The sequence below is a fragment of the Cnephaeus nilssonii genome (assembly GCF_951640355.1).
Source record: "Cnephaeus nilssonii genome assembly, chromosome: 6".
NCBI classification, from domain to species: Eukaryota; Metazoa; Chordata; class Mammalia; order Chiroptera; family Vespertilionidae; genus Cnephaeus; species Cnephaeus nilssonii.
Genome location: NC_137077.1, coordinates 63,384,299 through 63,396,390, shown reverse-complemented (window position 1 = coordinate 63,396,390; position 12,092 = coordinate 63,384,299). Strand labels below are relative to the sequence as shown.

Below are 12,092 nucleotides of genomic sequence, written 5' to 3'. Positions count from 1 at the left end.
TCCTCAGTAATAAAAATATTATAAAGTTGGCTCAAGGATAGTAAGAAAAAAAGTAAATAAACCAATGCAACAAAATAGAGAGCTCAGAGATAGAGAGAGATAGCTATTTATTATAGGAAACACATATGATAAAGGACTCACTGTTTAGTAACTGTGTTGGAAAAACTGGCTGATTTCTATGTGGAGAAAAATAAAACTGGATCCCTACTTTCCAACATGTTCAAAAAGGCATTAAATACCTGATTGCGAAAGGCAAAACCATAGATCAGGTAAAAGAAAAGATAGAACAACTTTGCGACCTAGGGAGAGAGATTTTTTTTTCAACAAAGCTTTGAAAAACGCAAACCATAAAATGAAAAATAATGTCTTTAATCCAAATTAAATTTTCTGTTGAACAAAGGACATATAGACAAAGCCAATAGAACACCAACTGGGAGAAGAGTTTGTTATGCCTACAAACTGCAAGAGAGTAATTTATAAAATATACAGGGCACTCTTATAAATCAACAAGAGCAAAACAGCAACAGACCAAAGCCCTCTGGAACAATAGGCAGCTGATGTTCATGAAAGGGGAAACCTAAGTGGCTACAAGTGTATGGAGAAAAATGTAAGTCAAAACAGCAATGAGATTCCATTTCATACCTCCAAAAGCTGGCACAATTAAGTCTGCATAATATGAAGTGTGGGCAGGGATGTAAGAAAAGAGGAACCTTTCTTCACTGATATGAGAGAGTCTGTGCTGCCTTTCTCTACAGCCATCTGGCAGCACCTAGTAAAAGTGAATAAACCTATCCCTGAGACCCACTGGACCTGCTCCTATTTCAAAGGTACTTTTTTTAAAAAGTAGAATAAAATGACTTACATGAGGTTGCATCATGCGGCAGTGCCTGTAGAGTTGGCCATCGGAAGTGGTTTCGGTGCCCATCAAAGGGGAAACAAGTAAAATGTCGATACACACCATGGAATGCCATGCTAGATAAAGGAGCTACCTATGGCAACATAGTCAGATTGCAAGACCATAGTGCTAAGTGAACAATTAAGACAAAGAATCATTCCTGTAAAAAAAATTCCTACAGGCACTAAACCACAATCTGTTTTACAGGGATGCATACATATTCAGAAATATATATTAAATGCATTAGAGCAGAAACCTACAGCAGGCATAGAGGTGGTGGTGGATGTTTGGTATGGAGGGAATGAGAATAATGAAGGTAGAATCACACACTCATAGGCACACACACACACACACACACACACACACACACACACACACACACACAGAAAGATAGAGAGAAAGAGAGGAACCTTGTGTGGAACAATGATCATTTGTGTTGTACTGAGGGATATGAAGAATAAAAAATTTCCCAGCATCTGCTAACAAGTTGGAACGTAGTTTTATCATGTGGCCAGTGAATATTTATTCATCATCTGCTCCATGCCGGGCACTGTTCTGGGTGCTAGGGATACTATAATGAATGAGACAGAATAGCTTCCCTTCTGGTTGGTGATTCTAGTTAGTCCTTTCTGGATTTGACTAGGTAAATTGTTTCATGTATCTAAGATCAACTTTGGGTACAGTCTGTATGGGGCCTGGGGGCATGATTCTGGGCTTGCCCTTTATCTGTGTTGGCTTCTGGGAAAGACTTGAAAATTCATAAGGAAACAACTGAAGAGAAAACCCATTATGATCTGAAGTTATGTAGCACACATATGTCTTCAGTTGTTTTTTTTTCCACAGGAGCAATTTTATTCTATATTCATAATCTCTCCTAATAACAAATATTCTTGAGACTCCTTGTATGACTACTCACAAATCCATATACAGCCAGAGAGCAGATTTCATTTTAGTGGGTTTTGGTTAAGTTCACTAAAATCTTAATCTTGACTCCATTAATGCTACCCATTAATGGTTGTCCACCAGGGCCATATAATGAATAATAGACATGTAGTTGCTATTAAAGACTGGTTTACACTTTTCTGGCATTCTAGTTTTGTTTCACAGATATTTATTCCCTATTCAGGAATAATACTGAAGCTGACAAGTAGTATTGGGTCAAATCCCAACATTGGAAGTGCTACTATAATGGTAATCTCAAAATTACCTCCATGCATGTTCCCACAGATATTTAGTAAATTATTGAATTACACAGAACTATTTATTCATTCATATGTTCCTACTGAGTACTTCCTATGTATGTGCATAAAACTGTTTTAAGGTTGGAGGTTAAAAAGTTAGAGAAGACAGAGACTTTTCCTTCAAAAGCATATAATTCAATGATGTCACAACTTATCTTTCCATGGGAACAAAATATGTATACTTCTCAGGTTCTCAGGCAAACCAACAAAAGCCCATTTAATACATAGACTCGCTTAACTTTGGTGCTAATATCATTATGCAGAGTTCTGGTAAAAAATGGTCATATCTTACATAAAGAAAAAATTGGATGAAGAAGAGTTTCATCATTTCAGGCTCATGAACAACCCCAAGAAAATGTTTGGAATGAGTTTAATTTTTATTTATTCTTCCCTACCCTTCCCTTTTGCATGGTTCTCTTAAGGTCATTTTTCCAAATGTTGTGTTTTCATGCTATTCTCACCCTTCAACTATGGCTCCTCACTTAGGTCTGTGCCATCTCACAAAATGCTCAAGTTTCTACAATTACTCACTTTCCTTATCCCAGTTCTTCAACACTCCTAATCTGCAGTAGTTATGAAGCGAAAAATCTCATTGAACTAATTTGTTCAAATTCACATTCCTGCCGAAACCGGTTTGGCTCAGTGGATAGAGCGTCGGCCTGCGGACTCAAGGGTCCCAGGTTCGATTCCGGTCAAGGGCATGTACCTTGGTTGCGGGCACATCCCCAGTAGGGGGTGTGCAGGAGGCAGCTTATCGATGTTTCTCTCTCATCGATGTTTCTAACTCTCTATCCCTCTCTCTCTTCCTCTCTGTAAAAAATCAATAAAATATATTAAAAAAAAAATTCACATTCCTTCTTCTAGCAATAGATCAGTGCACTTTGCTCTCTGCTCCCACCCCTTAGGAGGTTTTCCAGTCTAGATTTTAGGTGTTATTTAGAAGTCAGTGTAGTTTTAATAATTTAAAGTCAAGATATTGCCAGATTCTCTTCTTCAGATAGTCATATATATACACTAACATTTGTTATAAGATTTTGAAAGCATTATTTTGCGACTTTTGTGTTGTTTAGAATGAATGCAGGTAAAATTTCAAGATGAACTACTAGATGACTGTATTTTTAAAATACTTGCATGTTAAGAATAATAGTGATAAGATTGTTCAACATTAATATTTATAAAGTTAAATTGATATTAATTTTAATTCAATGAAAAAAATTTAAGATATATTTGCATCTACCATAATTGTTATGATCACTTGAAAAAAGAATGGGAGGAAAATAGTGCTTAGATTAGCCAACACTTTTATTTTTAAAGTGTGAGTCTTCTTCAGGATTTAGCATATTAAAAAATAAGATAAAAGTATTTTAAAAAATGGAATTATCTCCAAGATGTCATCATTTTAAAGCAGAGGATATAGGACACAGGTCATTATTTCTGATCAACTCTAATGAGATAAGAATCTATAAAGCTCGAAAGGAAAATGAGTCCGTGACCAGAATGCTTACTCAGTTACTATAAACATTATACGAAACATGGACTCTATAAAGACAAAGCAATTGTTTTCTTTGAAAAATATGTCAGGTTTAGAAAATTCTAGGATTTACCTGTAAAAGCACCGTCTGGAACCGAATAGTGACGTTTTAGGGAAACACTTGCATATCAAGGTGGGAAGGATAGGAGGTGGCGTTTTGTGGGCTCCTATGGTGGTTAGGTAGTTCTCAGAAGATGACACTGGAAATTAGATAATTGCTGATGTCATATTTTTCACACACAAAAAAATTGGTGTCCCAAGGGCTATAAAAGCAGCAGCTTCTACCTTTCCATCACAAGCAGGATCATTGAAGCAGGTAAGTGTTTCAGGCAAACTTAGTATGATTGATTCATTTGTCATGATACTTCTTGACACTTAATTATCTTCCTTTATGTTCTTGTTTTCTTGATACCAGGTTCTTCTTCCCTACCTGCCAACTGCTGGAGTCAGAGTTGTCTTCAATGGCCACCCTGCAGAAATCTGTGAACTTTTCCCTTCTGGGGACTCTGGCCGCCAGCTGCCTTCTCCTCGTTGCCCTGTCAGTGCAGGGAGGAGCAGCTGTGCCCATCAGGTCTTACTGCAGGCTTAACGAGTCAGACCTCCAGGTGTCCTATTCCACCAACTACACCTTCAAGATGGCCGAGGAGGTACTCATCTCAGTCTCTCTCTTTCGTATCTTATCTACTTGGAACCCAAATAGTTCTTACATTTTTCTGCAGAGCACATTTAAGACCTTTAAGAATCCATCATTTATTTCTACTAGTAGACCAGAGATTATTTTGTCTTGTCATAGACTCTTTGGAGTTGGGCCTTATCAGAAGACCTTCCATTTTGGCCTTTAAAATATCTACCTGGAGTTTTACCCCCAAAGGAGCCCACCTGACTATTCATTTGCTCTGTACTCCTCTGTGCATTGTTTTAAACTCATGCACACGTCTGAATTCTCTCCTTGGTCTTCACTGGGCTGCTCCTGGGAGAGGGGATAAAGTACATCTCTACTTACAGACTTTTGTTCTATCTCCTCGATGTCCAAACACTTAGTCTTTTCTTCTCTTCCAGGTTAGTTTGGTAGATAACAACACAGATGTTTGCCTCATTGGAAAGCAACTGTACCACGGAGTCAATGTAAGCCATAGCAGTGTGCCATCCATGGTTACTTGGAGCGGTGGTGAAGATGGTTTGGATCTTTTGGATGTACCCTAATAGGATCCCTGCTGTTTTGCTTTTGCCTGCAGATGAATGAGCACTGCTATGTGATGAAGCAGGTGCTGAACTTTACCCTTGAAGAAGTGCTGCTCCCCGAGTCTGAGAGATTCCCGCCCTACATGCAGCAAGTGGTGTCTTTCCTGAAAAACCTTAGCAAAAAGCTTAGCCAATGTGTAAGTTCTCTCAGCCTAAGTTCACCCACTCCTAGTCACCTGCCTTTTCTCCTTCTTTCATTTAGAGCCCTTTCCCCCCCATCCTCACTGCCTCCTTCTATGCTGGCAGTAAGAGGTGCCTCAGTGACACCATTATAGGAGTCTTTTGGAATCACAGAGTATTTGCTTTAATTGAGTCATATTTTGAATTTATGGTGATGAATGGGGTCTGAAAGACAAGTGCGTAGAAGGCTCATTTGTCTCTGGGAAAAGCAACTCAGGTTATGTGAGATGCGAAAGGTGTCTGAACACCTAGATGTGGAAATGGATCCACCGAGTAGAAATTGATCAAGGGAAGGGATGGTAAAGAGAGAAAGAGGGAAATGGGAAGGTTTAATGTTCCATGGTGGGTGGGCAAAGACTCCTACACTGTTGATGTCATGGGAAGTGACAAAATCAAAGGTGTGTGAATTCTATGCCCCTGAACATTTAAAACTATGGAAAAAGTTGGAGTGAAGTGAGCAGAGCAAAGGGGACCTGGTACCTCTTGGGGAGGGTCCGCTGTTCACAGATGATGCTTTATGTCTGTTTCTTGCTCTGAGCATGCATTTTTGATAAGGTACAGTTAGGGCTTTAATCTTGATTGAATTTGCATAAACCACTCTACCCTTTCCACAAACTTAAACCTCAGTAAGATTTCCCAAAAGTGAATAAGGGAAATGACTGGATTTTGTTGTCCAAGGGAATTCAAGAGCTCAGAAAATTTAGGTCACTGGTGAAATCTAGGTCATTGTGGGCACAAATGCTAAGAACTTTAACTCCAGGTGAATTGTAACATACCTCAGTTGGGGACGCTGAAGTTCATAAAGTATCAGTACAACAATGTTAAAATAATTACTCTGCTTTGCATTTTCTAGCACATTGAGGGTGATGACCAGCATATCCACAGAAATGTTCAAAAGCTGAAGGACACAGTGAAAGAGGTACTACTACTAACTAATAATGCTGAATAATTAAGTAGGAGAGACAAATGTTTTCTCTTACCTTCCTTTCTTTCTTTTACCTCCCAAGTTATGATTTTTTTACTTGATTCTTCTACCATTAGGTTGATAATTTAGGTATATATGGATATAGATGTGTGTCTATATGTATAAATCATTTGCCAAATTTTTCAAATCATAGAATTCCAGAACTGTATGGGAAGTTAGGTTGTTGAATCTCATCACCCGTGCTCTGGGGATGGCCAGTGGCAGAGCCTGGGCTAGAATGCAGTTCTCCTGAATCCCATCCAGGCTAGCACTCTTTCAGCAGCAATAGGTACTAGTTTTAGTATTATTAATTCTTAGGGAAATTTAAGATTCCTAGTAGTTCATGTAATCTGAAAAAATCACTTGTTCAAAACAGAAAAGGGCCTGGGAGCATATTTATTTGAAGTGATTTTTAAAGCCATTAAATTTGATGATCTAAAACTTGGAGAAATAAACCCAGAACAACTGTAACAAAAGAGCTTGACTTGACTGTAGGCTGAATTTCTGGAATGATTAATACTTATATTTAGTTACCATAATATAATACCTGACAGCTATTGATTTGAATTTAAAAGCAACCCTCAATATTTACACAGTTTCAAATAGAATAAAAATATTAGTAGTGGATTTATTATAGTAACATGGAAGTTAGAATTAGAAATCTTTTCTTCCTCTGTCCCTTTCCCTTCATTTCTACCCTCTTCACCACGATAAATCCTTAGATAGACAGTGAACATCTATCTGGTGTAGGCTAGTGTGTATTTCTACAGTGAATGATGCTATCATGTGGCCTATTTGGGGAAAAGAACAACAGTAGAAGGCTCAGACTACCAATTGTGACTAATCTCAAAACCAGAAGAATGATTAGTAGCAGCGAAAGTGAAGCTTTTGCAAGCAGGTATAATTAAACCTCAGAAACACGAAGGCTCTAGTTGATGAAAATTTCAGCAACAAGCATAATGACAATTCCCTTCTTTTTCCATCTTGATTTTTTTTTTTTACCCAAGGTCTTTCTTCCTGAGCATAACTTAATGAACATAATGGTTGTGGCCTTTGTAGTTTTTGACTGTGAAGCTAAATTCTCTTGTTATAGAATTACAGTATTCCCTAGATGTGAAGGGATGAATATTGGCATGCCATAGCCAAAAAGTGCTTTGCCCTTCTGGTTTGAAAGGTCTCTGATGTCAGTTTACTCTGTGGTCTTCAGAAGAATGAAGTGTGTGAGAGAGAAATCTGATGGTGGTCTGTGAGAAAACAGATATTTTAAAGCTTTTCTCTATTTTGAGAGAATCAACTTTCACATGTGCAATAGGTTGCCACGTGGAAGAGTGGCTATGCTTTTTTTACCCTGTCACTCCAGAAGGCATAGGCAGAACAGATGAATGTTGTTCAGAGAAAGCTCAACATGAAGAAAAATTGGTCAGCGCTGTCTGAAAAGGGAAGGAAGTCTTGGGAGGTAAAAGCAGAGAGCGGGCTGTAGTAGAATGGATGAAAAGACAGTAGGACAGGGAAAACTTTAATTTTTTACACAAATATCCCTTGGCCTTAATACAAAAGGAAGAGTGGAAGAAAGCAGGAAGAGAAAGGAGAGCAAAGTATAGAGGACAGATGAATTTCAGAGGGTGCTTTGAACTTGAATTTGGAACCCTCTTCCATTGGGTTTGAAAGCCTCATTTATATACTACTTGAAAGAAGAAGAAAGAAAGAATGTTAGAACCTGTATTTGGCTTTCTACTAATTAAAAGCACCTGAATAGGACTTATTTGATATTTTCACAAAAGTGAAAACCTGTTTCTTTTCTTTTGTTAAGAAGGTGAGAACAGAAAACCTCATGTGTATTGGTAAAAGTATAGATTTGATTCAAGGCAACTGTTGTAAATAATTTATTGGGCTCAGACAGTTGTAGGGCTACGGGGTAGGGAAGTCCTAATGGGTGGCATTCTGGGTCCCCTGTCATAGCTCCCATCTGGTTAGGAAGTGGTTTTAAACAACTTCATTAGCATGAGGTACCACAGAGATTGATACCTCTTGGTGCCCTCTCAGTTCAGATAGCCATAATTGTAAGGTCTTTGGCAAGTCATATGATATTATTGCTAAAGGCTATTGCTATTAATTTTTTTTTACAAAGGCTAAAACTTGATTTCTGTTCCAGCAACCTAACCAAGCCACTTTCTTATAATTCGTCCCTCTTAAAATATGGTGCAAGTACTCAAATACTTGTGTTTTCTTATTTTCACAGCTTGGGGAGAGTGGAAAGATCAAAGCAATTGGAGAAGTAAACTTGTTGCTTCTATACCTGAGAGATGCCTGCATTTGATCACGGAAAAGCTGGAAAATGAAAAATAACTCTTCTTGCCTGTGGGAAATAACAATACGATCCCTAAGATTTTCTTTTACCAAAAGGAAAATGGGAGGTCAAACTTCGTAATCAAGGATTTATAAATATATAAACCCCTACTTAGTTTAAAAAAGATAACCATGTCACTTGTGTCCATAAGACTAGAAGGTAGCTTTTCCAAGCATAATGAGATTTATTGCTAATTGTAATTGGCATTTTATACACAGAAATTCACTTTTAAGCAATTGAATGCTGAATGGTCTATTCTTACAAAAAAAATTACTTCCCATTCCTTTAGGGAAAAAAAAAACCCAACCTAAATAACTTTATTTTCAAAATTAAGACTTAATATTTATAAGTTTATTTATTGTTATAAATATCATTTTATTTATGTCATTTTACTAATGTGGATTTATTTATAGAATCATGATATTGCTACTTAAGTATAAGGCTAATATTAATATTTATGACAATAATTATGGGTTACTGATATGTTTATTTAAATTCAATAAATACTTCAATATCTTAAGTTTTGTGGCTTTGTGATTTTTTCTTTAATATTATCGTTATTGTCATCATCATCATCATCATCATATTCCCATTTGCTAAATGAACCATTTGCTCTCCTTTATCTTCCTGCTTTCTTCCACCATTCCACCTTTCTACTCTTCCTTTGTATTAAGGCCAAGGGAGCTTCATGTAAGAAAATTTTAAAGTTTATCTTGTCCTACTCTCTTGTCATCCATTCTCCTACAGCCTGCTCTCTGCTTTTTCCTCCAGTGACAGTAAATTAATACCTCTCAAGGTTTCTTTTCCATTTCAGACAGCGCTGACCAATTTTTCTTCATGTTGAGCTTTCTCTGAACAACATTCATCTGTTCTGCCTATGCCTTCTGGAGTGACAGGGTAAAAAAAGCATAGCCACTCTTCCACGTGGCAACCTATTAAACATGTGAAAATTGATTCTCTCAAAATGGAGTAAAAGCTTTAAAATCTCTGTTTTCATATAAAAGACTTTATTTTTGACTCTGAGCAAATGAAGTGGCCATTAGTATTATCCGCATTTTACAGATGAGAAAACTGAATCAGAGCCATGTTTAAAACATTGTGTAACTACACGTAGTTGATCCTGATGGAGCTCAGTCTATCTGATTTTTGGGATCTCTGTTCTATTGCCTCTATGGATTTATTATTTTGATTCAGCATGTGATTCTGAAATAAAAAGGTAAGAAATGGAAAAGAATCCATCTGTATTGTTAGCAATTGGCAGATAAAAGAAAGGAGTGATGCTACTGGGGGAGAAATAGATGGAACCTCTATTGCTGTAGGTGAACTGCTTTAGTTCTAGTTTGAGCCTATGAGGGAGGGCACTCTAGTTTTCCTGTAAATCAGGAAATAAAGGGGACGCTTATTGAGCTGGAGGAGTATCTGCTGGTGGAATTTAGCACTCACAGAGAAGTCTTGTGTGTAGAAGAGGAGCAAGATGTTATGAAGCACACTGAAGAGAGAGAGAGAGAGAGAGAGAGAGAGAGAGAGAGAGAGAGAGAGAGAGCAAAGGCTGCACATCTTTAATCTTTGTACAGAGAAGAGAGCAAAGAGGTAGAGATAAAAGTTGGCTTACCTAGCAGAATGAACAAATGACACCGGCTCTGAAGAATCTATAGGTCTTTCCACAGAAGGTGGAAGTTAGTGGGCAGCTGTCTAAAGTGTTTCCTTTTCCAAAAAATCAGGAACCTTGGTTTTATCCTTTAATTCATTCACCAATTGTTTGCCAAGTTCTTGTGGAATTAGGTCAAACCTGGTGATAATTGGTGAGCATTATCAATTGTAGGTTCACTTGTAGATAAAGTGGAACTAATATTTTTGGGCATGGCCTTTGAATGCTGAGAGGTACGAGAACTAAACTTTAGAGATGGTAGAAATAAAATTACTCTGGAGTAAGTTGGGTTTATTCCAGATGAGTCTTCTTCTTCCAAATGAGTCTAAGTGCAATGCCTTGAGCAAAATTTGATATTGTACTTGTTTTTGACTAATATTCTAGAAATAAAGACATACATGGAAGAATACTACTCTTAAAATTGGATTTGTGACGACTTCCATCCTAGGGCAAGGAGGCTGAAAAACAGAGATTTTAATACTGAATGCCAACGAACATAAGGCATAAGGTGCTAGGATCTTCATCAATTTGTCTTCATTGATGACAACTTTGGCAGTGATGTGAGATAGCCCAAGTTCTTCGTAGGTCTTTCCACAGAAGGTGAAAGTTAGTGGGGCAGCTGGAAGGGAGTCTTGACACAATCATTAGCACCTGTTGTAGCTCTTTCTTTTCTTTCTTTCTTTCTTTCTTTCTTTCTTTCTTTCTTTCTTTCTTTCTTTCTTTCTTTCTTTCTTCTTTCTTTCTTTCTTCTTTCTTTCCTTCTTTCTTTCCTTCTTTCTTTCTTTCTCCCTTCCTTCCTTCCTTCCTTCCTTCCTTCCTTCCTTCCTTCCTTCCTTCCTTCCTTCCTTCCTTCCTTCCTTCTCTCTCTCTCTCTCTCTCTCTCTCTCTCTCTCTCTCTCTCTTTCTTTCTTTCTTTCTTTCTTTCTTTCTTTCTTTCTTTCTTTCAGCATCAGTGGCAGTGGCTAGCATTTGGTTGGCACTATCAGCACTGCTCATGTTCTTGCCTTGATAGAGGCCTTGGGTGTCTCCTCTCCCAGTAGCAGATGGCAACACTGAGGTATTAAAGAAGACTAGCCTCGCTGAAACCAGTTTGGCTCAGTGGATGGAGCATCGGTCTGTGGACTGAAAGTTCCCAGGTTCGATTCCGGTCAAGGGCATGTATGTTGGTTGCGGGCACATCCCCGATGCGGGTGTGTGCAGGAGGCAGCTGATTGATGTTTCTCTCTCATCGATGTTTCTAACTCTCTATCCCTCTCCCTTCCTCTTTGTAAAAAATCAATAAAATATATTTAAAAAAAAAGAAGACTAGCCTGTGAGGCTGTGTGAGACACAGCACCCTGAGACACTAACCATAATTTAGGACTGATGAGAAGCCACTGGAGGGTTTTGAGCATGGGAAAAACTTGATATGACTCATGTTCTATAAAGATCACTATGGCTATTGAATAGAGAGGAAGCCCACTGTATGTGTTTGTGTGTGTGTGGGGAGGGTTAGAACAGAAGCAAGGTCAGAGCAATAGTCCGGGGCGGGGGGGGGGGGTGACTACACTGGAGTAGATGGGAGTTGAGTCAGAGAAAACTTGGTGTGACTTACTGTGGCACTCAGCTTGGGCTGTCTGGGAAATGAGAGCTATGTACAGACCATATGCACTAGCAGGAAAATAATCCTTTTGTTTTTCTTCTGATCCTTCACTTACACTGTATTATTCAGTAGCATGCAGTGCTGCATGTGGGAATTTAAGATAGACAGGTGATTTTGTTCTGAAAAGAAGTTGAGATTTGAGTGAAGACACTTCTATCAGAAGAGAGGAATGCAGGGATGCTAGGAGTTGAAAGCTGTGTTCCTCTTGTCTCAGAGGCAGTCACAGTTATAGCAAGTTTATCTCTGTACTCTCCTGTCAAGGAATGCCTATTTTTTGAAAAACAGATAGAGAAGGCTGAGATGACTGATGACAGGATCTCTAAGAGGAAATTGCATTTCTGCTACACCAAGAGGCTAGATAGCCTGAAACTAGACTGGGTGGATTTGCTAGATTGTCTTGTC

General features: G+C 38.2%; 1 protein-coding gene across 1 annotated transcript; it reads left to right on the top strand.

Moving 5' to 3' along the window:
* Window positions 1-4,128: 4,128 nt before the first annotated feature.
* IL22 (interleukin 22) lies at window positions 4,129-8,370 on the top strand (the record flags this gene model as incomplete). Its single annotated transcript, XM_079773792.1, has 5 exons — window positions 4,129-4,314; window positions 4,727-4,792; window positions 4,903-5,046; window positions 5,943-6,008; window positions 8,293-8,370. 5 exons carry the CDS (start codon window positions 4,129-4,131, stop codon window positions 8,368-8,370), a joined length of 540 nt encoding a protein of 179 aa, XP_079629918.1.
* Between the last annotated feature and the right edge of the window lie 3,722 nt (window positions 8,371-12,092).